A 27019-nucleotide genomic window follows, 5' to 3' on the forward strand; every position below is an offset into this window, starting at 1 on the left:
GGGAGCAGAGGCAAAGCTGCAGGTTAACAAGTTCTTTGCAAGAGAAGCCCAGACACCCTCCCTGCTCTTGGATCCAAGCATGGTTTCGGCTCGAGCCTTCGTTTTCCTCCTAAGCCTCTGGTGTCCCTTTGCATCAAGTCAGATGACGAGTACAGGAGGTAAGTGGGTTTTAATCACTTCTATGTGCGCGGCCCTTCTCTGCAAACACTGCGGGAAGCGAGAAAGCAGCTGCCAGGTAAAGAACACCTGGTGATACCTGGTCGATTTTTACCCGTTGGAGTGTCATACAAAATCTTGAGCCAACAGGTTTAAACATTCGAGTTCTAGGCTGTTTTTCCCCTCTGTTTATCGATGTTTTGACAAATTAGCCTCTTCCTACGGCAGCAGAAAGGCCCCCATTTTTTGTTATTTTGCAAACAGAACGTGCCCTTGGCAAAGCGTCTTTGTTTTGCAAATGATGAAATTAAAGCCCTTTTGGCTGTAGGGTGTGCTCTGGCCGCTACCTGGGATTTCTGTGCGCCCTGAATTCACACACAGCTCAGAGGAAAACTAGCCCCCTAGGCTAGGAAGTCAACCCCTTGTTTTCAGAGCAGTGCCTCGTTTTTGTCACTTCCTGCCTCCGACGAAAGGAGTTGCAACTCACGAAGGTTTGTGCCAGAATAAAATTGTTAGTGATTCAGGTGGCACCCGGATCCTCCTTGTTCCCTGGCAGTATGTCGGGGGTTTTGCTCAGCGCCTGATGAATCCCTGACTCCCACATCCAGCAACCTGAGACCTAAAAGACCAAGTTCCACAGGGCACAATGTGTTGATGGAAAGCATGAGGGAGGGGAAGAGTAGGGCCTGCCACACACAGGGATTAGCTGGGATTGCTTAGAGTGAGAGTAAAATAATTAAAGACCCACACAGAGACCTAGCTGCCCAGATGTGATTGCCCCAGGCAATCTTGTGTGTTCACTTAAAAACAGCATCCTGCTCTTAGGGACAGACAAACCCTTTTGGATACAATCGGAGGATCTGACCTTACCCAGCAGCTAGAACTCGCATGGAAAATAGTGATAGAGATGTAGCCGTGTTAGTCTGGTGTAGCTGAAACAAAAGACAAGACTACGTAGCACTTTAAAGACTAACAAGATGGTTTATTAGGGGATGAGCTTTCCTGGGCCAGACCCACTTCCTCAGATCAATATGTGGAAGAAAATCAGCACAACCATATGTACCAACGTGATACAATCAAAAAAATGAACGCATGTGAAATTGACAAATCAAATTTTAGAACAGAGTGGGGGTGAAGGGGGAAGGTTAGTTTCTCTGAGGTAATGACCTGGGGAAGTTTCTGTGAAGTAATGACATAGGGGTGATAATTGGGGTAGCTATCTTTGTAAAGGAAAATGTTTGTGAGGTTGAAAAACGTCTGACTACACGCTCTGGATAAAGGGGGATCAGGGGGCTTCATTTGGTATTTGACTTCGTGTTTGGAGGTTAGTTCCTAGACCTAAGCATGCTATAGGGCAGGAGTGAGGGAACCGTATCTGGGTCACTGATATGGCCTCCGACTGAGAAGCAGAAAGACACCAGTGTCTAGGCAGGCCCAGGGTTGTAGATTCTGTGAGGGAGCGGCCGAGAGGGTTCCCCAATGTTGGGGTGAGAGTCCTGAGCCTCGAGGGCTGGATCCAGGTGAGCTGGGGGGGGGGGGGCGCATCTGGCAGTCCTTACGGGGGGTTAAAACGAAGGCCTTGAATGTCATGGCAATCTCGAGGGGGATCTGGCGAGAAAGAAAGCCTTTTTCGACAGATCCTTTATACCTCCTGTGAGGTGGTTTACAGGATCTGTCATAAAAAGGCTTTCTTTCTCGCCAGATCCCCCTCTAGACTGCCGCCGTTTGCCGACAAAGTGCCGAGTCGGCAAAACGTGGTGGCCATTTTTATGCAAATGAGGCCCGGGATATTTAAATCCCTGCCTCCTTTGCAATGTCGACCTGCCTAATCTGCATCCCTCTGCCAACAGAGGGACGCAGTCTAGACACCCAGCTCGGTCGGTGCCCATTCACGGCCTTCGGGCCGGCTGAGGTCTGGGGCTGCCCCTCATCCTGCGCTATACACTGACTTCTGTCCTACTGCCCTGTCAGCAGCAGCCCCCTCCTGGATGCAACCAGCACCAACTTACCACGCCAGCCTGCCTCCCTGCCACATTACCAACGCCTCCCTCTTGAGGGGGGACTGGCGAGGAAGCTCTGGCGCTCTAGTCTGACTCAGGGCCGCTGGAGTCCTGTCACCTTCCTCCTGGAGCATGCAACTCCTCGTTCCTCCCAACAGCTGCCTCCTCGCCACACGCTGGGGAGGGGAGCCGCTGCTAGAGGTCGTGACGATCTGGAGAGGCGGAACCGGGCAGTACAACACCGAGGCGAGCAGACTGTTTGGCAGGCTCCGCCCCTGACGCTCCTGTTTTCTCTAGGCAGGGATGTGGAGCGCCAGATGCTTGCGGAGATGAGAGAAACCAACCTGGCGCTGAAGGAAGTCACCGATTTGCTGAAGCAGCAGGTACGTGAGAACACGGCCTGGTTGCCTCTCGCCCGCTGCCAGAGGGACCCACGAGGCCGCTGCCTTGCACGCAGGCCTGTTGAATAGGGGGATTAAAATGGACACGCTCATCCCGTGGGAAGAGCCTCAGGTGATAGAATCATAGAGCTGGAAGAGACCTCAGAAGGTCAAGTCCAGCCCCCTGCTCTAGGCAGGACCAATCCCAACTAAATCAACCCGGCCAGGGCTTTGTCAAGCCGAGAATTAAACACCTCTAGGGACGGAGATTCCATCATCTCCCTAGGGAACCCATCCCAGTGCTTCTTGCCCTCCTAGGGAAATAGTTTTTCCTAATGTCCAACCTAGACCTACCACACTGCAACTTGAGCCCATTGCTCCTTGTTCTGCATCTGTCACCACTGAGAACAGCCTCTCTCCATCCTCTTTGGAACCTCCCTTCAGGAAGTTGAAGGCTGCTCTCAAATCCCCCCTCACTCTTCTCTTCTGCAGACTAAACAAACCCAAATCCCTCAGCCTCTCCTTGTAGGTCGTGTGCTCCAGCCCCCTCGTCATTTTGGTTGTCCTCCGCTGGACCCTCTCCAATGCGTCCACATCTTTTCTGGAGCGGGGGCCCCTGAATTAGGCGCAGTACTCCAGATGTAGCCTCACCAATAAAGGGGAATAATCCCTTCCCTAGATCTGCTGGAAATGCCCCTCCTAATGCCCCCCAATATGCCTTTCGCCTTCTTGGCTACAAGGGCGCCCTGTTGACTCATATGCAGCTTCTCATCCACTGGAATCCCCGGGTCCCTTTCTGCTGAACTGCTGCTTAGCCAGTCGGTCCCCAGCCTGTAACAATGTTTGGGATTCTTCCATCCCAAGGGCAGGACTCCACATTTATCCTTGTTGAACCTCATCAGATTTCTTTTGGCCCAGTCCTCTAATCTGTCTGGGTCACTCTGGACCCTCTCCCTGCCCTCCAGTGTATCTAACCTGCCCTCTCCCCCGCTTGTTCTGAGCATCCCTGAATTCTGGGCTAGTGTGGATTCAAATTTCCATGCAAACGCTGCTGCTTGGGCCTTCAGCTACTCACAACTGACATACATGAAGGCTGATTTGGTACGTGACTAGCCAGACGGACGCACAGGAGTCACATGGGGCAGGGCCAGCCAGAGAGTCATTTTTTCCTCGGTTTTGTCGGTTTCTGAGGTCAACAGGCAGAGGCCAGGCGGGAAGATAGCAGCCCATTTGGCCACCCAGAAGGGTCCAGGAACCAGAAGTCCTGTGGGATCTAAACAAGCCTCATACTGACTGGCTCCATTTCCTCCTGTTGCTTTAATTCTACCCCTCGCAGGCTCCCCCGGCATCCGAGGGCGTCTGGCGCTTGAGGCGAGTTTAGATCGCGGCCCGTTTTACCGCGCCGGCGGCACTTCGGTCAGCTCCCTTTTAATGCCGTAGAAAGGGTCCTTTCTCCCTCGCCCCGCTCTGTTTGTGGAAGGCAGCTGCCGCGGCCGGCCAGCTCCCTGGAAAGGCGGCCAGGTCCCTGTGCCAGCGCCAAGTGGGCAGCCTCTAATCTGCAAAACCATCTGTAGCACGGAGTGACTCTCACATTTCAGGCTGTTGCATAAATATCCAGCGTCTGCTTGGAACCAGGGTAGACCTGGCTCCTGGTAGCCTGGGGCGGTGCTTTTCCAACATTCCCTTCCAGCCGAGCGGTGGCGTCGCCCCTTGGCTGTTTGGATCTGTTCTCCTCCCGCCCTGCTTTGACTGTTCCCCTATCGGCCAGGCTCATCCTTAAATGATGTCTAGAGAAAGACTTGTGCATCTCGTGGAGAGCGAAGGCGCAGGGCCGGAATAAGGGGGGTAAGGGGGAGCTAACCCTTGCTCTTCACTTTCTCGGGGCTGTTCCCAGGAGCTGTGGCTGGGTTGTAGCTTTAGGAGAGCCGGGGTCACGGAGAGAGCTGGCAGGCTCAGTTCTACGGGTGCCCTGAAGCCGACGCTCACAGTTGGGTCTGTGCCAAGATGATACCCTTTACTCCTCTGAAGGGACAGCCTGTCGCCACCCCCAACACGGCAGACGATCAGGTGTTGGAAGCAGGACTCAGTGGCTGTGTCTACACTGGCCGCGAGTTCTTGTGCAAGAACACTGACGTTCTAATGTGTGAAATCAGGGCTTCTTGCACAAGAACTATGATGCTCCCGCTCAGGAATAAGCCCCCTTGTGCAACTGTTCTAGCACAAGAGGCCAGTGTGGACAGGCAACATGAATTTCTTGCGCAAGAAAGCCCTGTGGTTCAAATGGCCATCGGAGCTTTCTTGCACAAGTGTGTCTACGCAGGCAAGGACGCTCTTGCACAAAAGCACATGCCAGTGCAGACGTTCTCTTGCACAACTACTTTAACACAAGAACTCTTGCGCTAAAGAGTTTTTGCACAAGATCATGCCAGTGTAGATGTAGCCTGGGAGGGAATTTTAACAACCCTGTTGATTCTCCCTCCCTTAGATTAAAGGTGCAGGCCAGTGACCAGTTCACCAGCTGCGTGGCGTTCACAGAAAGTCAGGCAGGTTGCAAAGAGGTACTTGGGGGGCTCCCTGACCCCAGGGTCTTTTGGAAGGGGAGGTCAGGACCGAGAACTGGTCTCTGAGCTGGTGAGACACCCACAGGCCTTCTGATCTCCCTCTATTTCCCACCTGGCTGAAACCAGGAGTCAACACTAATTGATCCTCTACTGGCTCTGACTTTCCTTTTCACTCTGGCGGGGGGGGGGGGGGGGGACACAGCCCCTCCAGCTCAGAGGTAGGGGATGTTTCCCTTGTGCAGACAGCTGCCCCAGCACGTTGGAAGCTCAGCTAGGTAGCCAGGCTGGCCTGCCCGGTGAGGGGAGGGACGTAAAGCGGGCTCCGGTTTTGTTGACACTTAGCTCAAAGCGCTGGCGTGGCTGCTCTCCCATGTAAACCGCCTCCAGGAGGGGAGTAGCTAACAGTGCTGGAAACCCGGCTCTCAGCAGTGTAGGCTGGTTTACATGGGTGCTTTACAGCACCGTAACTTGCTACACTCTGGGGAGGGTGTTTTTTCACACACCCCGAGCCAGAAAGTTCCCGCACTGTAAAGCACTGTAGCCTTAGCCTCAGTCTACACAACGTCCCACCACTCAGGTTTTGGTGCACAACAGGCCTCTTGTGAACAAACGTGCAACACCAAAGGCGTGCGATTCTCTCGTGCTGAAAATCCTCCGCACGCCAGGCCGGCATGGAAGGGGGAACCTGCCGGCAGGCTCACTAGCGGCATCTGTTTCCTTTCCAGATTAAGGAGATCGTATTCCTGAAAAACACAGTCATGGAGTGTGATGCCTGCGGTGAGTTGCTGTTTAATGTCTCAGACGTGTGTCGCGACGAACGACAGACTATCCCCTTGTGACTTCTTCCCATTCACTAGTAGCACCATCAGCTCCTCCGACGGGATACTGCCCCGCTTCAAAGCGCTCGATCGGTTCACTAACCCTCAGGACCCCGTTTCGAAACATGTCTGAGTCATCTCAAAAAAGATATCCTGGTATTATAAAAGGTTCAGAGAAGGGCAACTAAATTGATGAGGGGTTTGGAACGGGTCCCATATGAGGAGAGATTAAAGAGACTGGGACTTTTCAGCTTGGATAAGAGGAGACTAAGGGGGGATAGGATAGAGGTCTATCAAATCATGAGCGGTGTGGAGAAAGTGAATAAGGAAAAGTTATTGACTTGTTCTCATATAAGAACTAGGGGCCTCCGAATGAAATTAACAGGCAGCAGGTTTAAAACCAAAGGAAATTCACACAGCGCATAGACAACCTGTGGAACTCCTTGCCTGAGGAGGTTGTGACGGCTAAGACTATAACAAGGTTTAAAAGAGAACTAGATAAATTCATGGAGGTTAAGTCCATTAATGGCTATTAGCCAGGATGGGTAAGGAATGGTGTCCCCAGCCTCTGTTTGTCAGAGGGTGGAGATGGATGGCAGGAAAGAGCTCGCTTGATCACTACCAGTTTGGTTCACTCCCTCTGGGGCCCCTGGCACTGGCCGCTGTCGGCAGACAGGACATTGGGCTGGATGGGCCTTTGGTCTGACCCGGTCTGGCCGCTCTTATGTTCGTTTCACAGCTGGGTAAAGTCAGCAGAAGAGCAACTTGCCTCCAGGGACTCTGTCAGCACTGGGCTTAGAACCTGGCTCCCAGGGCTCAGGTTAGAGTCACCCATTAGCAATCACAGGCAGAGCAAGGAGGCAGTGCGGGGGCCCTGTCACGTACAAGGGACAGACACAGACCTGGCCTTGGCACCACTCTCATTACCCCAGTGTAAAATGCTGCGCGGCTGATTGCATTTTAGAAGAGCGTAAGTTGCTTCGGGACATGTCTGAGCCAAACCGCCGCTCTTAGCCTGCGCTCAGAGCGTCCGCCAGGCCTTTTGCAACCGTCTGAAAAATCAGACCTTCCGTTCAACCCCCGCAGGGGCGAGCCCGGCATCTGAGAAGTCCTCTTGATCTCCCGCTGCGGCAGAAACAGCCTTCGCTCACACCTGTCCAAGCCCGCCAGTGCTTTGCACGCGTCCCTGGTTCTCCGCACCATTTCACACCCGCCCTGCGACATGCCACGCTGCACATAGACACACGTCACTTCATAACCCCCCCCTCGGCCACGTTAGAATCCAGCACCGGGCGGCAGCGAGAGTTGGCGGCTCTGGAGTTGTGAACAACATGGAACGTTGCTCCGAGCGGTTCCTTCCAAGCCCCCGCTGCCCAAGCCAAACAGAGAAACAATCCCGGCATTATGCACCTCGATTGCCATCTACTCCTCACTCACGGACTCTCGGAACTGAGATTTACTTCCCAGCGCTTTTGGTTTTAGGCGAGCCCCGTTCGGAGACGGGCTCCGGTATTTGCTCAGGCATCTGACAAAAACAGAGCAGTGACTGTTTCCACATTTCAGCAGGAAAAAAGATTAGCCAGGGCCTCTGGGACCGGCAGGACAGAATTGCATTCATCCGCTGCAGTTGCTTTAATAAGTTGCTCGTAAAACTGTCTTGAACTTTCTTCCTCTCGCTTGATCTCTGTCGTTCCCGCTTCTTATTCTGGTTTACAAAGAGACGGGAGAAAGAAGGATTGCTTGGCACGCCTCGGGCCATCCTTCGAGCTGCCAGTGCCTTGAAAGAAAGTACGTTACTGCCTCGCTGCGGCTTAGGCCTTACCTTCAAGGCAGAAGGGGTAACAGTCCTCCCGTGGCGCTTCTGAAATAGATGAATGTGTAGAGCAGGGTTATTCAACACACGGCCCATGGACCGCACGCGGCCTGTGGTGGTTTGGGTTTACACAGGGCTTAACACACAGTATCCTTTGAACATGGCTCCACTAGGAACACACTCCACAACGGCGAGGCGTCTCCCAGGCGGGATGAGCTTTCAAAGACGCAAGCGGACGGGCTGGCTGGAACAGACGGGTGCAGGGTATCGGCGTTTCTAGCCCCCAGGGAGGAGGTGCCGGGAGCGCCGGGGCATTGTGGGAAGTGCAGGCTGCTTAGCCGTGTGGGCAGAGCCTGAGAGGTGCCGACTGGCTCACTTCGGCCACATTTGGGTCTGGTGCCATGGCTTAATCTTTGTATTCGTGCTTGTCAGTGTGAAAAGCTATTTGCATCTATTTGCATATCTATGCAACCACGCTTAAGTTGCGGCCCTCGGCACGTGCTGGGAATATCGTTGTGGCCCCCGGGGCTTCCAAAGTTGAGTAGCCCGGGAGTAGAAACCCAGCTGGGAGTCTTAGGAACAACTCCCTTCCTGGACTGGTTCTAGCCCGGGGGTGTGGGTGATGGTTGCGACTGCTAAGTGAGCAGCCTTTGGAGAAGGATAGGGAGGAGATTCATGTACGAGATGGGGAGCCAGGTTGCATTTCCCACTCAGGCACGGCGTCTGAGAACAAGTATAGTCCTTGTGCCTCAGTTTACCCAGCTGCAAAGTAGGAACCTGATTGTTTTACGGCTCAGGGTAGCGTGAAGTCATTCACCATTTGTCAACCGCTAGGCGAGCCAGCTCTAGAAGACACCGTGTACGCGTAACCTAGGATAGGGCCTGGCTGCAGCTCTCTTCCTAACCGATTTTCTGTTCCCCAGGCATAAAGCCCTGGGTGGCGCCGACCAGCGTAACACCACTTCCCAGCTGTTCGCCAAACCCTTGTTTCCCGGGAGTGACCTGCATGGCGACAAGCTCCGGCGTCCACTGCGGAGCCTGTCCCCCGGGCTTCACAGGCAACGGAACCCACTGCTCGGATATTAACGAGGTTAGAGACCACGGGCAAGGAGTCACGAGAGGTCACGAAGCCCCGTGGCTAGCTCCTCGCTGGAGCAGAGGGAGGGTTTCTCGCTGGAGCCTTGTTCTCGTGAACGGAGGTCACACGGTTAAACTCCCCTGCCTCAGGCAACAAGGCGATGCCCCTGCAACTTACCCAGCGTGAAACTCATGCCTAAGGCTCCAAAACTTCCTGCTTCCCGCGCCATGCGAGGCGTCTTTCCAGTGGTGGTGGGCAGCCCGTGGCTGCTCAGGGATCTGGGTGTGGCCGGTGAGGCAGTGTGGGGGCAGAGCGGAGAAGGCTAAGTGTGTGCCCCTGCTACGGTTACCAGATGATTACAAAAAAAATACCGGACACACTTGATCTCAGGTGGGGGGAGGGGCCGGCCGGGAGAAGGTTGGGGGAAGCGGGGCCGGCCGGGAGAAGGTTGGGGGGAAGCGGGGCCGGCCGGGAGGAGGTTGGGGGGAAGCGGGGCCGGCCGGGAGGAGGTTGGGGGGAAGCGGGGCCGGCCGGGAGGAGGTTGGGGGGAAGCGGGGCCGGCCGGGAGGAGGTTGGGGGAAGCGGGGCCGGCCGGGAGGAGGTTGGGGGGAAGCGGGGCCGGCCGGGAGGAGGTTGGGGGGAAGCGGGGCCGGCCGGGAGGAGGTTGGGGGAAGCGGGGCCGGCCGGGAGGAGGTTGGGGGGAAGCGGGGCCGGCCGGGAGGAGGTTGGGGGGAAGCGGGGCCGGCCGGGAGGAGGTTGGGGGGAAGCGGGGCCGGCCGGGAGGAGGTTGGGGGGAAGCGGGGCCGGCCGGGAGGAGGTTGGGGGGAAGCGGGGCCGGCCGGGAGGAGGTTGGGGGGAAGCGGGGCCGGCCGGGAGGAGGTTGGGGGAAGCGGGGCCGGCCGGGAGGAGGTTGGGGGAAGCGGGGCCGGCCGGGAGGAGGTTGGGGGAAGCGGGGCCGGCCATGGGAGATTCTGGGCCCGCAAGCGCAGGGATCAAAACGACCCTATTCCGGGAGACCGTCTTGGTTACAACAGTCTTGCAGCCCCCCTGAGAGGGAGGGGCCGTTTCTGCGGCCCCCTCACTAGCCTCGGTTGCCCATCGCTGCTTTAAAGGGCAGATGTCTCCTCCTAAAAGTGAGGCAATGGGTCAAACAGGAAGCCTGGGCGTGTTGCAAAGATGATTGGGTGAGACCCGCTGGCCCGTGACGTGCAGAGCAGACGGACGAGCTGATCCTAAGGTTCCCTCTTCTGGCCCCTTGCCTCTTCCTGGAGATACACTGCCTTGCACCGGGTGCCCCACACCTAGGGAAATCCGCACAAGCAGCTCCGTTTGCCTGTTTCCAACCCGCCTCTCCAGCTGCAGATCAGCTTCTATTAGATCAATCATCATTCCCCCCGATTCGCTGGGTGGTCACTTCTAAAAGGCAGGTTTGATTTCCTTTGTACAGAGAGAATTTGGTTCCGGTGCTGAGGTTTGCTGGATGTCAACAGGTTTCCTGGGGTAACGACGCAGGGGGTAGAAGGCCTGAGAATGTCAATTAAAATGGTGGTGGGATAAGATTTGAGCAATTTGTCCTTGCGGAAAGTATCATCTTCGGGGCTGGATTGGCAGTTGAACGCTAATGCTCTCCCTCGGAGAGGGACAATGACATCGCAGCGCTGGGAATTAACTCTGAGCCTCTCCAAGCCAGCATGGCAAATTCTGCAGTACTTTGGACTTGCCGAGAGTGCCAAGCAGAAATAAAAGTGGACGTTAGTAGAATCATGGACTCATAGGGCTGGAAGAGACCTCAGGAGTCATCGAGTCCAGCCCCCCCGGCCACAGCAGGGCCAACGCAACTAAATCAACCCGGCCAGGGCTTTGTCAAGCCGGGACTTAAACACCTCTAGGGATGGAGACTCCGCCCCCTCCCTCGGGAACCCAGCCCAGCGTTTCCCCACCCGCCTAGGGAAATCGTTTTTCCTAGACCTCCCCCGCTGCAACGTGAGACCGTTCTGCCACCTGCCCCCACTGAGAACAGCCTCTCTCCAGCCTCTTGGGAACCCCCCAGTCCGTGAGTTGAAAGCTGCTCTCAAATCCCCCCTCTCTCTTCTCATCTGCAGACTAAATAAGCCCCAATCCCTCAGCCTCTCCTCCCTGGTACTCAGGCACTAGTCCCGTGCCTGGGAAGCTGGTGCCTCCTTAGAAACGACAGGGAAGGAAGCTGCCCCGTTGATTTGCTTTCCTGGCCTGCGTCCCCTCCCACTTGGATGAGATGCGGCACTTTCCAATGGCACAGAAATTCAAATCGCCCCGGTCACTCTGGCCTGCATTTGGGGGCCTTTCCTTCGAGCCGGGGGCCGACGGTAGAAGGGCTGGTTTAGAGCCACAACCGGCAAATCAGAAGAAACTTTGCTTCTCGTCTACAGTGCAGCACGAATCCCTGCTTCTCAAAAGTCAACTGCGTTAACACTTTCCCTGGCTTCCATTGCGAACCCTGTCCCACTGGCTACACGGGGTCTGCCCCCCAAGGGACTGGGCTAGCCTTCGCCAGAGCCAACAAACAGGTAAGTGCCCCTGCCCCCCTGCAGCCCCAGCCCCCAATGCCGCCGGAAGGGAGGTGGCTGCTTTCTCCCCAAGTGTGACCCTCCCGCTGTCTCCTTCCCGGATAGGTGTGTACAGACATCAACGAGTGCCAGACGGACAGCGGCAGGGTCTGCGTCCCAAACTCCATCTGCATCAACACACGGGTAACTAGCCCTGTGCTGCTAGACCCGGGCAGCTTCTCCCCTCGGTGGGGACGGAGCAGCCCCCATCAGCTGGACGGGGATTCCGGCCAAGGTTTCCCCGCACCCGCGTGACTTCTTGTTGCTCCTCCGGCAGGGCTCCTACAAGTGCGGGGCTTGCAAGCCCGGCTTTGTGGGGGACCAGACCGTCGGGTGCAGGAGCCAGGCGGAGAGACGCTGTGCCAACGGGGCCCTTAGCCCGTGCCACGAGAAAGCTCGCTGCATCGTGGAACGTGACGGCTCCATCTCGTGCGTGGTGAGACGCAAACTGCCCTCTGCTTCGACGGGGGGGTGGGGGGGAGGAGGAGGCGGGGAACTTTCCCAGCTGTTTGCTTTCGCACAGGGGCCCTGTGTCTGCGGCAGGCCAGTCGGGGCAGTAACAACATTGCACAGGCTCAAGCCTGCCTCAGTTCCTTCCCCTCTCTCAGCCCAGCCGGGAGAACTTCCCTGCACCTGGGGGGGGGGGGGGAAGTGGGGGAGAAGTTGCTGTTTCTGCAGCCATCGCCTCTGAGCCCTGCTCAGACTGGGAGCTAACGCCACATCATGGCAGAGCTGCCTTGTTCCCAGGGATGCTTCACCCGTGGAACGAGGCATCCCACCCCCTAGGACTTCTGAGACCGAGCGCAGACCGTGGTGGGCAGACCTGCCCCCTGGAGGGGCGCACGCGGCAGATCTGCCTCCTCACTCCCCCGTCCGCTGTCTCGCAGTGCATCGTCGGGTGGGCGGGGAACGGCTACGTCTGCGGGAGGGACACCGACATCGACGGGTTCCCGGACGAGAAGCTGCGCTGCCCCGACCGGAAATGCCGCAAGGTAACAGCCCTTCAGGGACCCCAGGGCGATGCGCAGCGAGAAGCCGGCGTAACACCTAGCACAGGCTGCCACCTCTTTCTACAGCTGTCCAACCGGGCTCCCCTCTGCCATGCAGGCTTGTCGCACCCAGCAGCCCCTCTGGCTGGCTCGGGAGCCCCCTACCTCCAAGGACAGGCTTGGGGTGCGGGGAGGAAGGGATGTGCCCCCCAGGGTACCTCACTGCTGCTGCTCTTGCAGGATAACTGCGTGACCGTCCCCAACTCTGGCCAGGAGGACGCGGACAGGGACGGCATCGGCGACGCCTGCGACGACGACGCTGACGGGGACGGGATATTAAATGCTGAGGTTTGGACTCTCTGCTGTCTGGCCCCGCCCCCAAACCCTGCCAGCCTGTACCCACAGAGCAACCTACTTACAGCTACTGGATGAGGAGGGCAGGGAAACTACAAATCCCAGCATGCAGTGCTCTGTCTCCGCCCACATGCTTTAGGTACCTGTAGCTGCTGCACCAGGATACTGAGGAGGAGGCTGGCTCTAAATCGGGCTGCGCCTCTCGTGGGCACAATTTGGGCAGCCCCCACAGTACCTCAATCAAAGGGGGCTTTCTGGGGTGGAGCCAGGGGGGAGAAACTTCATGACTGGATGAAATCAAGCCTCTCTGAGGGAGTGGAAGGGATGGCCCCGGGCAAACAGCTCCCAGCTTTTCCGCATCTGGTCCTGGGCAAATGCTGGTCCCAGCTGAAAACATAAAAACATAAGAACGGCCGTACTGGGTCAGACCAAAGGTCCATCTAGCCCAGTAGCCTGTCTGCCGACAGTGGCCAGCACCAGGTGCCCCGGAGGGGGTGGACCGAAGACAACGATCAAGCGATCAACCGTTCCTACCCCCTGGCTAATAGCCTTTTATGGACCTAACCTCCATGAATTTATCTAGCCTCTCTTTAAACTGACAGAAATGGAGCCGTGTTAGTCTGGTGTAGCTGAAACACAAAACAGGACGGTGTAGCACTTTAAAGACTAACAAGATGGTTTCATCACCTAATAAACCATCTTGTTAGTCTTCAAAGTGCTACATTGTCCTGTTTTCTCTTTAACTTGTTCTAGTTCTAGCCTTCACAGCCTCCTCTGGCAAGGAGTTCCACAGGTTGACTATGCACTGTGTGAAGAACTTTCACTTATTAGTTTTAAACACCCCACTCCCGGGCATTGGGACTCTGCCTTGAATGAGGACATTATCCTGAGTCCTAGTTCAGAGTCGGTCATCCCTGGGACCCCTTTCTGTGCCTTCCCCACGGCTGGGCGCAGCTTCATCGTGGCTCCCTCCCCTCCCCGCACCCCTCTTCCCCGCAGGACAACTGCGTCTTTGTGCGCAACACGGACCAGCGCAACGCGGACAAGGACAACTTCGGCGACGTCTGTGACAACTGCCGGAGCACGCAGAACAACGACCAGCGGGACAGCGACGGCGACGGGAAAGGGGACGTCTGTGACGATGACATCGACGGAGACAGTAAGAGCTGGGGGACAGGGCCGGGACCCCAAAGAGCTGGCGGGGGAACCGGTACCACAGCCATGCGAGATGGGCCCTTCCTCGGGCTGGCCCAGCTGTCCCCTTCACAGGCCGAGTATCCAGCACAGATGTTGCGTTGGGCAGAAACCAGATATGGAGACAGCTCCCCAGGAAGGGCTCATTTCTGATTGGCTAACGCACTTCCCATCCCAGTGACCTTGGGTACCAATTCAGCATCACCAGGGACAGACGCCAAGAGCCTTTACAGCTCCAGATGCCACATAAGAATGGCCAGACTGGGTCAGATCCAGCCCAGTGGCCAATGCCAGGGGCCCCAGAGGGAGGGAACACAGCAGGTAATCCTCACATGATCCCTCCCGTCACCCACCTCCAGATAAAGAGAGGCTCGGGACACCATTCCTACCCATCCTGGCAAATAGCCATTGATGGACCTAACCTCCATGAATCTAGCTAGCTCTTTTTGGAACCCTGTTAACGTTCTAGCCTTCACTGCATCCTCTGGCGAGGAGTTCCACAGGTTGACTGCACTGAGTGAAGAAAAACTTCCTTTTGTTTGTTTTAAGCCTACTGCCTGTTCATTTCATTTGGTGACCCCTAGTTCTTATATTGTGGGAATAAGTCGATAACTTTTCCTGATTCACTTTTTCCACACCAGTCATGATTGTATAAGACCTCTACCCTAGCCCCCGTTGGTCTCCTCTTTTCTAAGATGAAAAGTCCAAGTCTTTTTAATCTCTCTTCATCGGGCATCCGTTCCGAACCCCTCATCATCTGTGTTGCCCTTCTCTGAACCTTTTCCAGTGCCAATCTAGCTGTGGGCAGGATTCAAGCTGTGGGCGCACTGTGGTTTTAGAGAGAGACAATCAGACATTCTGGCTTATTCTCGATCCCTTTTTTAATGACTCCTAACAGTCTCTTTGCTTTTCTGACTGACGCTGCACACGGGGTCTTCACGCTGGCTCTAGAACTCAGATCAGAGCTGCAGCTGCTTCCCTGGAGAAATGAAACCGCTGGGCCTCAGCTCAGTGGATTCAGGCCCGTTGAGGGCACTGCCTGCCCCAGGCTGGTGAGGGCCCACCCAGGGAGCTAAGGAAGCAGCAGGTCCTGGAAAAGGTTTGCCTGGCTCTCTGTCACCGACAGATGCTGGGCATTTACCCCAGCCCACATCTCCCACGCCAGACGCCACCAGCGCCTCGGGCCTGGGAGAGATGAAATTCCTTTACAGGCTGTTCCCCAAGCAGCTGGCCCTTTTCTCCCCTGCCCCACCGTCGTGCTAGTTCGTTACCTCTCAGAGGTTGCTGATTACATTTGGTTCTGTCCCATCTCAGACCTCTGCCTCCGTCTCACAGGTCTAACACCTAGCACACAGTAAATAAGCCAAGGCTAGCACAGAAATTCGGCTTGAGAGGCGTTTGGGAAAACACTGGCCCCCTTGGTTTAAAGTAGGGGTGGGACACCTTTTTTGGGCCGGGGGCCGCTGACCCACAGAAAAAAAATCATTTGGGGGCTGCACACAAGTGAGAAGCCCCCAACTGAGGAGGAAGACACCCCCCACATTCCCCTTGCTCACCAGAGCCAAGGAGGGCCCAGGCTGATAGATTGTGTGTGCTCCAGCCCCACGGGTGTGGGGCAGGGAGGCTGGAGTACCAGCACAGGCTCCCCAATGCTTAGCCTCGGGGGCCGGATCCAGGCAAGCCGGGGGCCGCATCCGCCCCCCGGACCTGCAATTTCCCACCCCTGGTCTAAACCCTCTGCAGCCAGTTACCCCGGCGCTGTTTGCAGCTCTGTCGCTCCATGAGGAGCGGAGATTTGAGGACAGTTCCCATCCCAGGCCTGCCAGCTGGGTCTAGGAATAACAACCCGGCCGAGATGCTGGAGTACATTTCCACGGGATCCTCTCCCTGGCAGGTGTTTGCAAACGTCCCCATTGCCGTGAACCATCTTGTAGAAACTCCCCCCCCCCGCAGGGTCCCGGGACAGCCCAGGGGCCGTGCAGGGTAAAGGTGGGCCCCAGCCAGTTGGTCCTCTAGACCTGCAACCCAGGGTGGCTCCTGGCTCCGAGGCCGGGAAGCTGGCTGGCTCCGTTTCCAGGTGCTTCACGTGGCCTGCGGGCTCCTTTGTAGCAGGAAGCCTGGACAGTTGTGGAAGCAGCTGTCAACGAGGAGAGCCAACGCCAAGTGCCAGCACGCGGAGCCACAGCCTAGGAGCGAATAGTCCCTGCGGATTTTCTAATAGTGCTTACACAGTTTACCCCCCCCTTCCTCCCTGGTCCCCCACCCCCCAATACCAGCTGGATATTTGGAGGACACAGGAAAGCTTCAGCTCCCACCTGGGTCACAGGGGGTGGGGTGGTGGTATCCTGTGTCCTAGTGGGGGGGCGGGGATCATGGGTGGAACTGTGGGATTAATGTTCATTGCTTGGAATTTCCAACCCTTAGAGCTGCAAAGGGGGAGAAACCAAGTGTAGACAAAAGCCCAGTTTGGTGAGTGCAGCCAACAGCTGTGGGTCTGCTTCGGTAGGCACAGCTGCCCTCTGTGGACAACGTCGGGTATTGCCGGCCAAAACTCAAGAGAGTACGGAAAGCCCTCGCCATTCACGGTGGATGTGTTCCTGACACCACCGCGCATTGCGAAATTCACGAATACTGGGCGCCCCAGCTCCCCGCCCCCCATGAAGAGCTCCCCACAGCTCCCGAATTCACCCCGGCTCCCAGAAGTTGCAGGAAACTCACCGCAGCTCCTGCAGCCTCTCGCCCAGGCTGGGAGACACCTGCGAACGGCAATTTTGATAATCGCAAAGGGCCTCTGAACGGTCTTCACCCCTCTAGTGCAAAAACTCAGCAATTCAATGTTCTCTGTTGGCCTGAGGCTCCCTTCCGGCTGTTTACTTGATCCAAATGTTCGGGGTCCTTCCCCCAGGTTAGTTAGAAAAGCCACGTCTCCACTTGCTGCGCCAGAGATCCATCTTCTGGCGCTCTATTTAACAGGTCTAGTTAAGACCTGCTAAATGGAATGCTGAGGGCAGCGCCAGTCGGCACCATTACTCCTCACAGTCACAAGCAGTAAGGGAAGCCAATGAGAGCGTTCGCTCCCCGCAGCCTCCTGCTGTGGCGCCAAGCTCAGTTTAAGATAAGCTGACTCCAGCTACGTCTTTTACATACCTGGAGTTGCACACCTTCACCCAACCTTCTGGGTCTAGTGCAGACCTGGCCAAAGGTGACCCAGTGGTGAGTTAACTCACTCATGTTTACAGTGTGTGCTTTTGCCCCGACCCGTTACAAGGCTCAAACTAATCTTCAAATTCATTCCCAAAAAAATCGCCTGCAGCGCCAGGGCCTATAAATAAACGAAACACACACAGAGGTGGCAGGCAGGAGAAATGGTGACAGAGGAAGCCCCAGCTTCCTGTTCTAACTTAGCCACGGTTGCTGCACGTGCCCTGTGGCAGTGCTGGTTCGAAGGGTCCCGTGCTTGTGGCTTACAGAGATCAAAAACACCGTGGACAACTGCAAACGGATTCCCAACCCCGATCAGAAAGACAGCGACGGGGACGGCGTGGGAGACGCCTGTGACAGCTGCCCGACCCTCAGTAACCCAGACCAGGCAAGTCAACCTTCCGTCTCTTCCCCGCGGGCCTGGAGGCAGGGCGGCTGCCCAGCCTTGGGCTGCCTGGCTGGTAACGTGCGTGACAAGATGGTTGTTGCGAATAGCTCGGTCTCTGCTACAGCAACGCAGCCCAGGGAGCTCTCAACGGCTGGCACGTGATGGGCCCGAGTAGGCTGCTTTGCATCCTAGGAGTGGTGGCAAAATGCCATTTCGCAAGGAGCGCTGCAGGAGACATTGCTTTCGCTGTGGGGCACGCACCACCTCTAAATAGGGCAAATTGGGAGGCAGATTCTTTCAGGCCCACACCGCGTCTCAGTTCTTTCGTGGGTTTCGATTGTCTTCCCCCTGTGGCAGGCGGAAGCTGAGTGTTAATGTTCTGTTTTTCCAGAAAGACACTGACCACGACCTCGTGGGGGATGTATGTGACACCAACCAAGACCGGTGAGAACTAGGTGCAACGAGTCTGGCTTAGGCCACACAGAATCCAGGAGCAGGAGCATTTGGGGAACCAGTAACCACTGGGTCTGGAAGCGGCTATGGAGACACGGCCAGCTAGAGGGAATTTAAAACTCACCATCGCTTAGGCCGCCCGTTTGGTTCTATGGCCGGTGAAGCCACCAGCTGCCACTTTTCCTGCTCTCTGGCAGGCTCTAGGCAAGGGGTGGCCAATCCATTTCACAGAGAAAACTGAAACAGCAGTCGAAAAAATCCACCAGAATTATCGAACGAAAAAAAAAGCTGCCCCTTTAAGAAACAAGCTTGGCTTAAGTTTTTTGGCCATATTAGGCTCCCATCAACGGCCACCATCTTGGGTACCATTTTGAATCACTGCCCCAGTGAGCACAGGGAAGCTGGGGATTGTGTGGGGGGGGGGGGAGCCAGGGGGCCATGGGGGCAGGGCGCAGGAGCAGCTTCTCGAGCTACATTTTTGGGGGAGAAGAGCCACCCCTGCTCTAGGCTGTTGTGGTGTTGTCAAACACACACTTGTCGGGGGTTTCTTGCTGTTGCGTGCGGGGCAGAGTTCACGGGCCCCGGTTGTGGTCTTGCTGGATATTCTGAGATAGGCTTTTCCGACGTTCTCTCTGGCAGAGACGGGGACGGCCACCAGGACTCCCGGGATAACTGCCCCTCGGTGCCGAACAGCTCCCAGCAGGACACGGACCACGACGGGATTGGAGACGAATGTGACGACGACGACGACAACGACGGGGTTCCCGATCAAAGACCCGACAACTGCCGGCTCATCCCCAACCCCGGCCAGGAGGATACAGACCGTAAGGGGGACAAGCATCACACTAGCTCTGCGTGACCTGCCCCTGGCACGTGCTAGCTGGTTTAAAGAACGTTTAGGAGACGTGACTTCCTCCTCTCAGAAGCAGGGCTGGAGCTGGGCATTGCTCAGGGGCACAGCGTCCTCAAGCTAGAGCAATCCCAAGGGGAGTGAGACTCTCCTCCCATCCCCATCTGCGACTGGGAGGGGGAACCAGCCCCACACGGGGGCTCCTGTGGTCCTGTCTCCAGAGAACGCCAGCTGGGTATGGACACTTGGGATGGAGTCTGTATTAAATGTAGATGGAATGCATGGGCCAAAGGAGTGAGCCAAACCCAGTCACTACCCCGGGCTAAACAGGGTCCAGGGTTTGCTCGCGAGAGACCTCAGCCTGGTTAGCTCCACGGCGCAAACACCGGTTCAAATCCTTAACCGTTTATTAAGGACACAGAAGGGAGACGGGCGAACACATTTGAAAGGAAAATATTGAATCAGGCTCTTATGCTCACGTCGTCCCTTGTTCCCTGGCGAGAGTTTTCCGGAGGACCCGCCCCCTCGCCAGGCAGTTTGCCACCTCTCCGATGGTAGCAACAATAAGCAATACAGTGTCTTGGCGGGAAAGAGGAGTTGGCTGGAGTTGCGGAGGGTGAAGGTCCAGAATCCCCAGAGATTGGGGGTGGCAGGGGAAGCTGACTCCTTCCCCTTCTTTCAGTCGGTCAGTAGGTGTAGCTTTCATCCCCAGCCCACCAGTCCTTTAAGGACCCCCACCTCGGAGTGATGGCTGGGGCAGCCTGCCCATTATGTTGCCCACCAATAAGGTCCCATTTCTGACCCACCCACATGGATTCCGATTTTGTTTCGATTTCCCCCTGCTCTTGCTGCCTAGGGATGTTAATGGTTAACGGGTTGGCCTCTCCCTTAACCGATGAGGGTGAGCCTTACCGGTTACAGTTAACCGGTGGGGGCTGGAATAGACCCTTGCCTGCCACAGGCAGAGGGCTGCTTCCGCCCTACGGGGCCAGCCATGGATGGGGGCACCCCAACCTGGCGGGAGTTGCCCATCTGCAGTGAGCCCCAGATGTGCCCACCCCTGTTTAATTAGCTGAACTGATAAAACATTAAGTTTATTCAATGGGATTTTTACATCCCTATTGTTTACCAGGCACGATCTTAACAGAGTCCTTGAGTTGTACCAGGAGGCTTTTGTGTCTGCACTAATTTGGGTCCGACTCCCTTTTTCCTCTCAGCACAGCTTGTTCTAGGTGACTGTGACCCAATCTTTCCCAGGCGAGCTCCCAGCTGGTAGGCCCCGTTATCACAAGGTGGTGGAGATGGTTGTCGGGGGGTAGCACCGAGTGCTGAGATGGTGCCGTTGGAAAAAGGAGACTTAGTGCCCCTTGTAACTCCCATCCCCAGGCGATGGAGTGGGGGATGTCTGTGAAGATGACTTTGACCAGGACCGGGTGATTGACAGAATCGACGTGTGCCCAGAGAACGCAGAGGTGACTCTCACGGACTTCAGGGCTTTCCAGACAGTCGTGTTGGATCCTGAGGGCGATGCACAAATCGACCCTAACTGGATTGTCCTCAATCAGGTAGGAGGTGGCTCCAAATTTAGCACGAAGGGACACTAGCACTCAGCGAGTGAGGCAGCTATAGGCTGAACGTCCATCAACTGGGACTCTCGAGTCCAGCAACATCTGAGGTCTGGCAGGATCAGAGAGAGTGAGAGTGAGAGAGAGCGAGTGTCAGAAGCCCAGCCCAATGCAGGGGGAGAGCAAGAGTCCAATGCAGGAAGCCAGGAGTTGAGAAGCAGCCGTGCTGCTGGGAGGAAGGGGGAGCTGGAAGCTCGGTGAGGCAGAAGGGCAGAGGAGAGATCAACAGGGGGGCCAGAAATGACCTCCCCTAGTCCAGAAAAATCCCAAAGGTGCCGGACCAGGGAGGTCCAACCTGTACATAAGAACGACTGTACTGGGTCAGACCAAAGGTCCATCTAGCCCAGTAGCCTGTCTGCTGACAGCGGCCAGCACCAGGTGCCCCCGAGAGGGTGGACCGAAGACAATGATCAAGCGATTTGTCTCCCGCCATCTCTCTCCAGCCTCTGACAAACAGAGGCCAGGGACACCATTTCAATCCCCTGGCTAATAGCCTTTTATGGACCTAACCTCCATGAAATTATCTAGCTTCTCTTTAAACTCTGTTATAGTCCTAGCCTTCACAGCCTCCTCTGGCAAGGAGTTCCACAGGTTGGCTACATGCTGTGTGAAGAAGAACTTTCTTTTATTAGTTTTAAACCTGCTACCCATTCATTTCATTTGGTGTCCTCTAGTTCTTCTATTATGGGAACTAATAAATAACTTTTCTTTATTCGCCCTCTCCACACCACTCATGATTAAATAGACCTCTATCATATCCCCCCTCAGTCTCCTCTTTTCTAAGATGAAAAGTCCCAAAGGTGCCGGACCAGGGAGACTTCATCGACCCACTTAGAGTGGCAAAACCCAAAGTTTTCCTGTGGGCTGGTGGAGTGGGAGGGGAAGGACCTTCAAAGCTGGAGCCTGGTTCTCACCCATTGCCCAGTTGTGTGGTCAGTAGAGAGAGCCATTAAGGTCAGGCGAGATGGGTCAGGTTAGCGAGACACGGCTGGAGCGCTCTATAGCTGGCACTTCACCAACCTGCCGGAGTTTCTCGGCAGCGGGTACCTGACTCTCGCCTCGCTCCTGCCCCCTTGAGTGGGGACAACAGAACATTTGGAATCAGCACCAGGTTTCCCAAACACGAGGGGAACGAACTCTGAGGAGGATTTTGCTCTCTCCTCCCTGGAGAGGGAAGCATGTTTGCACTGCTTTGCCAAGTCCACTCGACGATAGTTTTCAACTCCAGAGGGTAACGAGGTGACGTTTGCATCTTGCAGGGCATGGAAATTGTCCAGACCATGAACAGTGATCCTGGCCTGGCTGTGGGTAAGACACTCTGCTCTCTGGCCTCGCAGGCCATTATGAATAGGTGCAAATTCCTCTTTCCAGCACAATAATCAGCGTCTTTTAGCGATAGATAGTTGTAGTGGTTTGTTCAACTTCCCTCCTTTTGGAGGAAAGAAATTCTTGTCTTATATTCAGGGGTGGCCTGTGCATATAGGCAGACTTGGCAGTTGCCTAGGGCGCCGTGTTAAACAGGGCGCCCAATGACGAAGCACTGCTGTGGAGGGCTTTGGATGCGGGGGCGCCGATCGCACATTCCGCCTGGGGCTCCAGGTGCCGGCAGCTCATCTCGGAGGCGGGGCGCCGATCTCGCATTCCGCCTGGGGTGCCAGTTGCCAGCAGCTTGTCTCGGAGGCGGGGCGTTGATCGCGCATTCCGCCTGGGGTGCCATTGCCAGCAGGTCGTCTCGGAGGCGGGGCGCCGATCTCGCATTCCGCCTGGGGTGCCAGTTGCCGGCAGCTCGTCTCAGAGGCAGGGCGTTGATCACGCATTCCGCTGGGGCACCAGTTGCCGGCAGCTCGTCTCGGAGGCAGGGCGCCGATCGCGCATTCCACTGGGGCGCCAGTTGCCGGCAGCTCGTCTCAGGCCGCCCCTGCTTATATTTGTCATAAGTTATTTGGCTGCAGTCATGTCAGGGATTTTTCTTAGCAAGCCCCCAAACGGGAGTCGTTTCAGTCCAACTTTCATGTTATCCAAACGAGACCCTTGGGGAGGAGGCTGGTTTTGATCTACTTGGCCCTAATGCTGGAGGCGCACAGGAGCGGGTTTATATGGGTCTCTGGATTAATCCCAGGCAGGGAAGGTTTGGATCCCCACGGGATGGCTGAGGCTGTAGGGGGGACGGGGCTGTTTTCTGTTGGCTCGTGAGTGGTGATTTCTCCTCCTTCCTACCGGTTGAGGTTACACTGCGTTCAACGGGGTGGATTTCGAGGGCACCTTTCACGTGAACACTGCCACGGACGACGACTACGCCGGCTTTATCTTCGGCTACCAGGACAGCTCCAGTTTCTACGTGGTGATGTGGAAGCAGACGGAGCAGACGTACTGGCAGGCAAACCCCTTCCGAGCAGTGGCAGAGCCTGGGATTCAGCTGAAGGTAAGTCCACCTCAGAACACCAGAGATGGTTCAAATAGCAGGACGAGAGCAGGGTTCTGGTCTCTTACCATGGGCATGGGGGGCATCAGTTGTCTTTAGATCAAGCACGTGATGCAGGGGAAGGGGGAGGATGCTCTAGCCTCTGTTGTGCTCTGGCCAGAGCTGCTCTTTGTGGACCAGGTGGTCTGTCCATGCCATGAATGTAGCCCTAGCTTCTTGTAGTGTTCCTGCCACATGACTACGGCCCTCTCTCTTCCCTCAGGCAGTGAAATCTAGAACAGGGCCAGGAGAATATCTCCGCAATTCCCTTTGGCACACGGGAGACACGACCGACCAGGTCAAGCTGCTGTGGAAAGACCCCAGGAATTCTGGCTGGAAGGACAAGACCTCGTATCGTTGGTTCCTCCAGCACCGGCCTCAAGTTGGATACATCAGGTAAGGAGCAGGGCTTGCTCTGTTCCTTTTGCAAGGAGAGAGCGAGCCAACCCCAAACCTGCACTAAGCACCCTTTAAGAAATGAGGACCCAACTGCTAACCTCTGCTCCAAGTCAAACGCTGAACCCTTACTCAGCACGCTCAGGGGGCCGAAGGGGGAATACACCCTCCTCCTTTGGGAAAGGAACTAAGAGTACAGGCCTAGCCCTATTGAATGTTAAGGGACATCTCCTTCCAGAGCTCGCTTCTACGAAGGCCCTGAAATGGTAGCAGACTCCGGAGTCGTCCTTGATACAACCATGCGGGGGGGTCGTCTGGGAGTCTTCTGCTTCTCCCAGGAGAACATTATCTGGTCCAATCTGCGGTACCGCTGCAATGGTGAGTTGTTCCCTGTGCTGACGCCTGGCGGAGAAGGGGGGGGACTAGCCTCCTGCTCCCATCCACAGGAATGTTGCTGCCAGTCGTGCCAGGAACACAACAGCCTTGTCACCCACGCAGAGAGTAAGCAACACAATGTGTATTTTATCCTAAAAATACCTCGGCCAGCGGGCTGGGAAGGCAAAATCTAACTGTGACCGTCGCGTCTGACTAGTGGCAGCTACCTCCCAAATGACAGCCTCTCTTCTTCTCCCCCCCCCCCCCAAGGGACAGCTGCACTTCAGCGATGTACAGGGAAATGAATCTCTACTTTGCATAACTGAGCTGAAGCAGCATTTACAGGATCCCATGTTAATGAGACAGGTTGGCTAGAAGGGGAAGCCTGGTGCATTACTAAAACACACCCAGCTCTGGGGTGGAATCTGGCAGCAATTCTCCCGCAGCACTCTGAGATAGGAAGCCAAGTTCAATTTCATTGCAGGAGGCAGAGAGTAGCCACGTCACCTACTTTTGGCTACGACATTTGGGGTTTCAGACAAAACACTATTACTTTTGAATGCCACTAGCAAACCCAATCCCTTTGAATCATACTTGGCTTTTCTTGGGATTCCCAGCTCTTTGGACCACTCCCATAACTTAGGTTTTGTTCGATTCCAGTCCGCACACCCGACAGGTGTTACCGGTTTACTCACAGTTGCAAATCCCGCTTCTAATCTACACCGGCTTCACTTTCATCCTCTCCAGATACCGTTCCGGAAGATTACAAGGTGTTTCAAACTCAGCTGACCCAGCCCATGGCTTAAAAGTTTGTCCATCAAAACGTGCTTCAAAAAAGAACCCCGCTCTCCAGTACTGCAGCTCTGATATACCGCGGGAAGAACTATGTAACGTACCACCGCACTCCGGACAGCAGCGAGTGTCACTGCCTCGCTGGCATATTTCCTCCAATAGCAAATCTCTTTAAACTGCGACAGTCTATTGGAACTGCAGACATTCTAGGTGCCGGAAGGAGATTCATCAATGAAGTGTGAATAGAAGCCAAAACGCTGACTGTGCTGTTAACACCAGTCTTCCGTCCTGCATGGAAACAGATGTGCAGAGATCCTACCTGCTGTGGGTAGAACTGGCAGTAACCGTCCCCTGCTTAGTGTTTCTGATGCCTTACAGGTCTTGTCACTTCACCGCCTGTTCGGGCAAGCCCCATGACAGGTGCAGGCCAGAAAGTGTCAGTTTTCCCACTGTAGAGATGGGCACAATGTTTGAGTCACTCATGGAACCCAAAAGGCACTTTAAGAGGGCACCTCTGTTCTGGAATAATGTGGATAATAAATGACACTCAAATAGACTTGAGTACTTTTTCCTTGAGCACTGACATGTTTAAATCTCCTTTCCTGAGGGGCTGAAATAGGTGACAAGCAGTTGGATGTGCTGTGTCAGAGGACTTCAGGACTCCCCAAGAAAGCTGTGCATTGCAAAAACCAGACATTCCCTACCCCCAAGAGCTTCCAGTCTCAACACACAAGACAGCTTTTAATCCTGGGTTGAGGTAGGTGGGAAGAGATGGGCCCTGGGGAGGAGAACTGAGGTGGAGAGACAGCAGGAGCAAAAAGGCCAAGTCCAGTTAAAACTGGAGGAGGGTCTGGCTGTCCAGAGACCCCTGCTGGGGATCTTCCTGCGGCCGGAGTCTCTGGCTGTTTCCCTAGTGCAGAGGCTGGCCGCTGGTGCCCCTGCACGGTGCTGGGTTTGTAAAAATAACTCAAGCCCATCCCTTCTCCGATGCAAATGTACAGCAGCTGAGCAGCTCTCAGAGGAGAAAGGGGTTCAGGTCTGGCTTGTGTTCTGTGTCTTTGAAAGTCCTGCTTAATTGTGCTGGAGGGTTTAGCTCCAGGCAGCCCCAGAATATTAAGAGGGCCCCTCTCACCCAGGGCTTTAGCGACATCTCCTGTGCTCTTCACATCTTCGATTGTACCTACCACGTTCTTCCACTCCACCACATGGGGGAGCTGGCGCTATTTACAGCGGTAGGTAACCTTGAGCCAGAAGTACACTTTGCAGACTGCCGAGGAACCCAGTACTGCAGGGTACAGCTTTTCTTCTCAGGATAATTGATCAGGCGGCAGACTGAATTCACTAAGAGCATTTCTGTGGGAACACCCCCATGCCCTGCGGGAACACTCCCTTGAAAGGCTTTTCTCTCTCTGAAGCAGGGGATTACGGCAGAGACTGAATTCCACAGGAAAAAACAGCCCACGGGAGGTTCACCCCCCTGTTTATCTCAGTACCTTTGACGGTGGCCCTAGCACTGCAGGGAGTGTGGTTCTTCAATCGATCACTGCTTCCGTATGCGTCTGGTTTGCAGAACTGCAGTCTGTGATCGCTGCAGGTCACGGGCTCAGTATTTCCAGACCGGACACATCACACCCTGCTTCTCCCTGTGCTATTCTGGGCACTCTTAATATAGCCATTCCCTGAAAAGGTACCTGGCGAGAACGGGCGGTTTCAGCCGCTGATGACTGTCACTGTGTAACCAAGCACAAGAGCTTCAAATCGGCGAGAACCCAGATGCGGTCTCTCAGCCTGCCTCCGAATGGTATCACATCCAGAAAGCGACAGACATTTTACAGAGTTGCACATAGCCCAGCAAGCGTTGGGTAGGGAGTTTGTTTGTAGGACAGGACTTGCCACAAGAATACTACAGCAACCAATCACACATTATCCTTCCTCCTCTCCACGTACAAGGAGCCTAACACGGTGCTGTCAAGTCTTGTTCTAGCCAAATGAACAACGGGGCAGGGATTTCACCAAGGTTCCTTGATCCCTCTAAGTTTACCATGAAAACACGGAGCCAACCAAACTGTCTTTCTAGCGGAGGACAAAAGGCAGATGGGTAATTGTTCCAAAAGTAAGGATGAGACTTTCAAGTCACTTTTAAAAATCCCTATGCCAAATGGGGCAGGAACACAGGCATTGTAAGGACAGGAGTTAAAAACTCAAGAAATGATCCCTCAAGGGAAAGTCCATCCACAGGGAACGGTGCAAGTTTGTTTCAAAAACCATTCTGTTCACCAAGATTTAGTCCCCAGCTGGTGTCAAACCGTTTGAGAGATGTGGATTCCACAACTTCCTCTGAAAAACTAAATACATCTTCAGGATGGCTGCCGGCACAAAAGAATAAATCACGTCGTTGCCTCCTGTCAGACAGAGCAGATTCGCCCTCACCGTAATCTACACCTCATGCAAAACAGGTCCACCACAACTGCATCTCACCACTATCAGACCAGGATTGCTGCTGCCCCTGAATTGAGAATTCTGGCTGGCGCTAAACCTCCACCTGTTTAC

General features: G+C 55.3%; 1 protein-coding gene across 1 annotated transcript; it reads left to right on the forward strand.

Annotated features, from left to right (window-relative positions):
- On the forward strand, positions 1-26429 carry COMP (cartilage oligomeric matrix protein). The gene is made up of 19 exons (XM_075902883.1): positions 1-158; positions 2454-2539; positions 5823-5874; positions 8652-8818; positions 11215-11352; positions 11458-11535; positions 11669-11827; positions 12279-12383; positions 12621-12728; positions 13734-13893; positions 17399-17517; positions 17909-17961; positions 18610-18794; positions 20207-20385; positions 21705-21753; positions 22671-22867; positions 23130-23302; positions 23541-23680; positions 24425-26429. Exons 1-19 carry the CDS (start codon positions 80-82, stop codon positions 24481-24483), a joined length of 2286 nt encoding a protein of 761 aa, XP_075758998.1. The 5' UTR covers positions 1-79; the 3' UTR covers positions 24484-26429.
- The last annotated feature ends 590 nt before the right edge of the window (positions 26430-27019 follow it).

This window comes from Pelodiscus sinensis, chromosome 19 (assembly GCF_049634645.1).
Source record: "Pelodiscus sinensis isolate JC-2024 chromosome 19, ASM4963464v1, whole genome shotgun sequence".
Classification (NCBI taxonomy): domain Eukaryota; kingdom Metazoa; phylum Chordata; order Testudines; family Trionychidae; genus Pelodiscus; species Pelodiscus sinensis.

Coding starts and splice junctions, on each gene's coding strand:
- COMP (XM_075902883.1), top strand. CDS start 80: ATGGTTTCGGCTCGAGCCTTCGTTTTCCTCCTAAGCCTCTGGTGTCCC. Junction 159..2,453: donor TCAGATGACGAGTACAGGAG/GTAAGTGGGTTT, acceptor TGTTTTCTCTAG/GCAGGGATGTGGAGCGCCAG. Junction 2,540..5,822: donor CCGATTTGCTGAAGCAGCAG/GTACGTGAGAAC, acceptor TTTCCTTTCCAG/ATTAAGGAGATCGTATTCCT.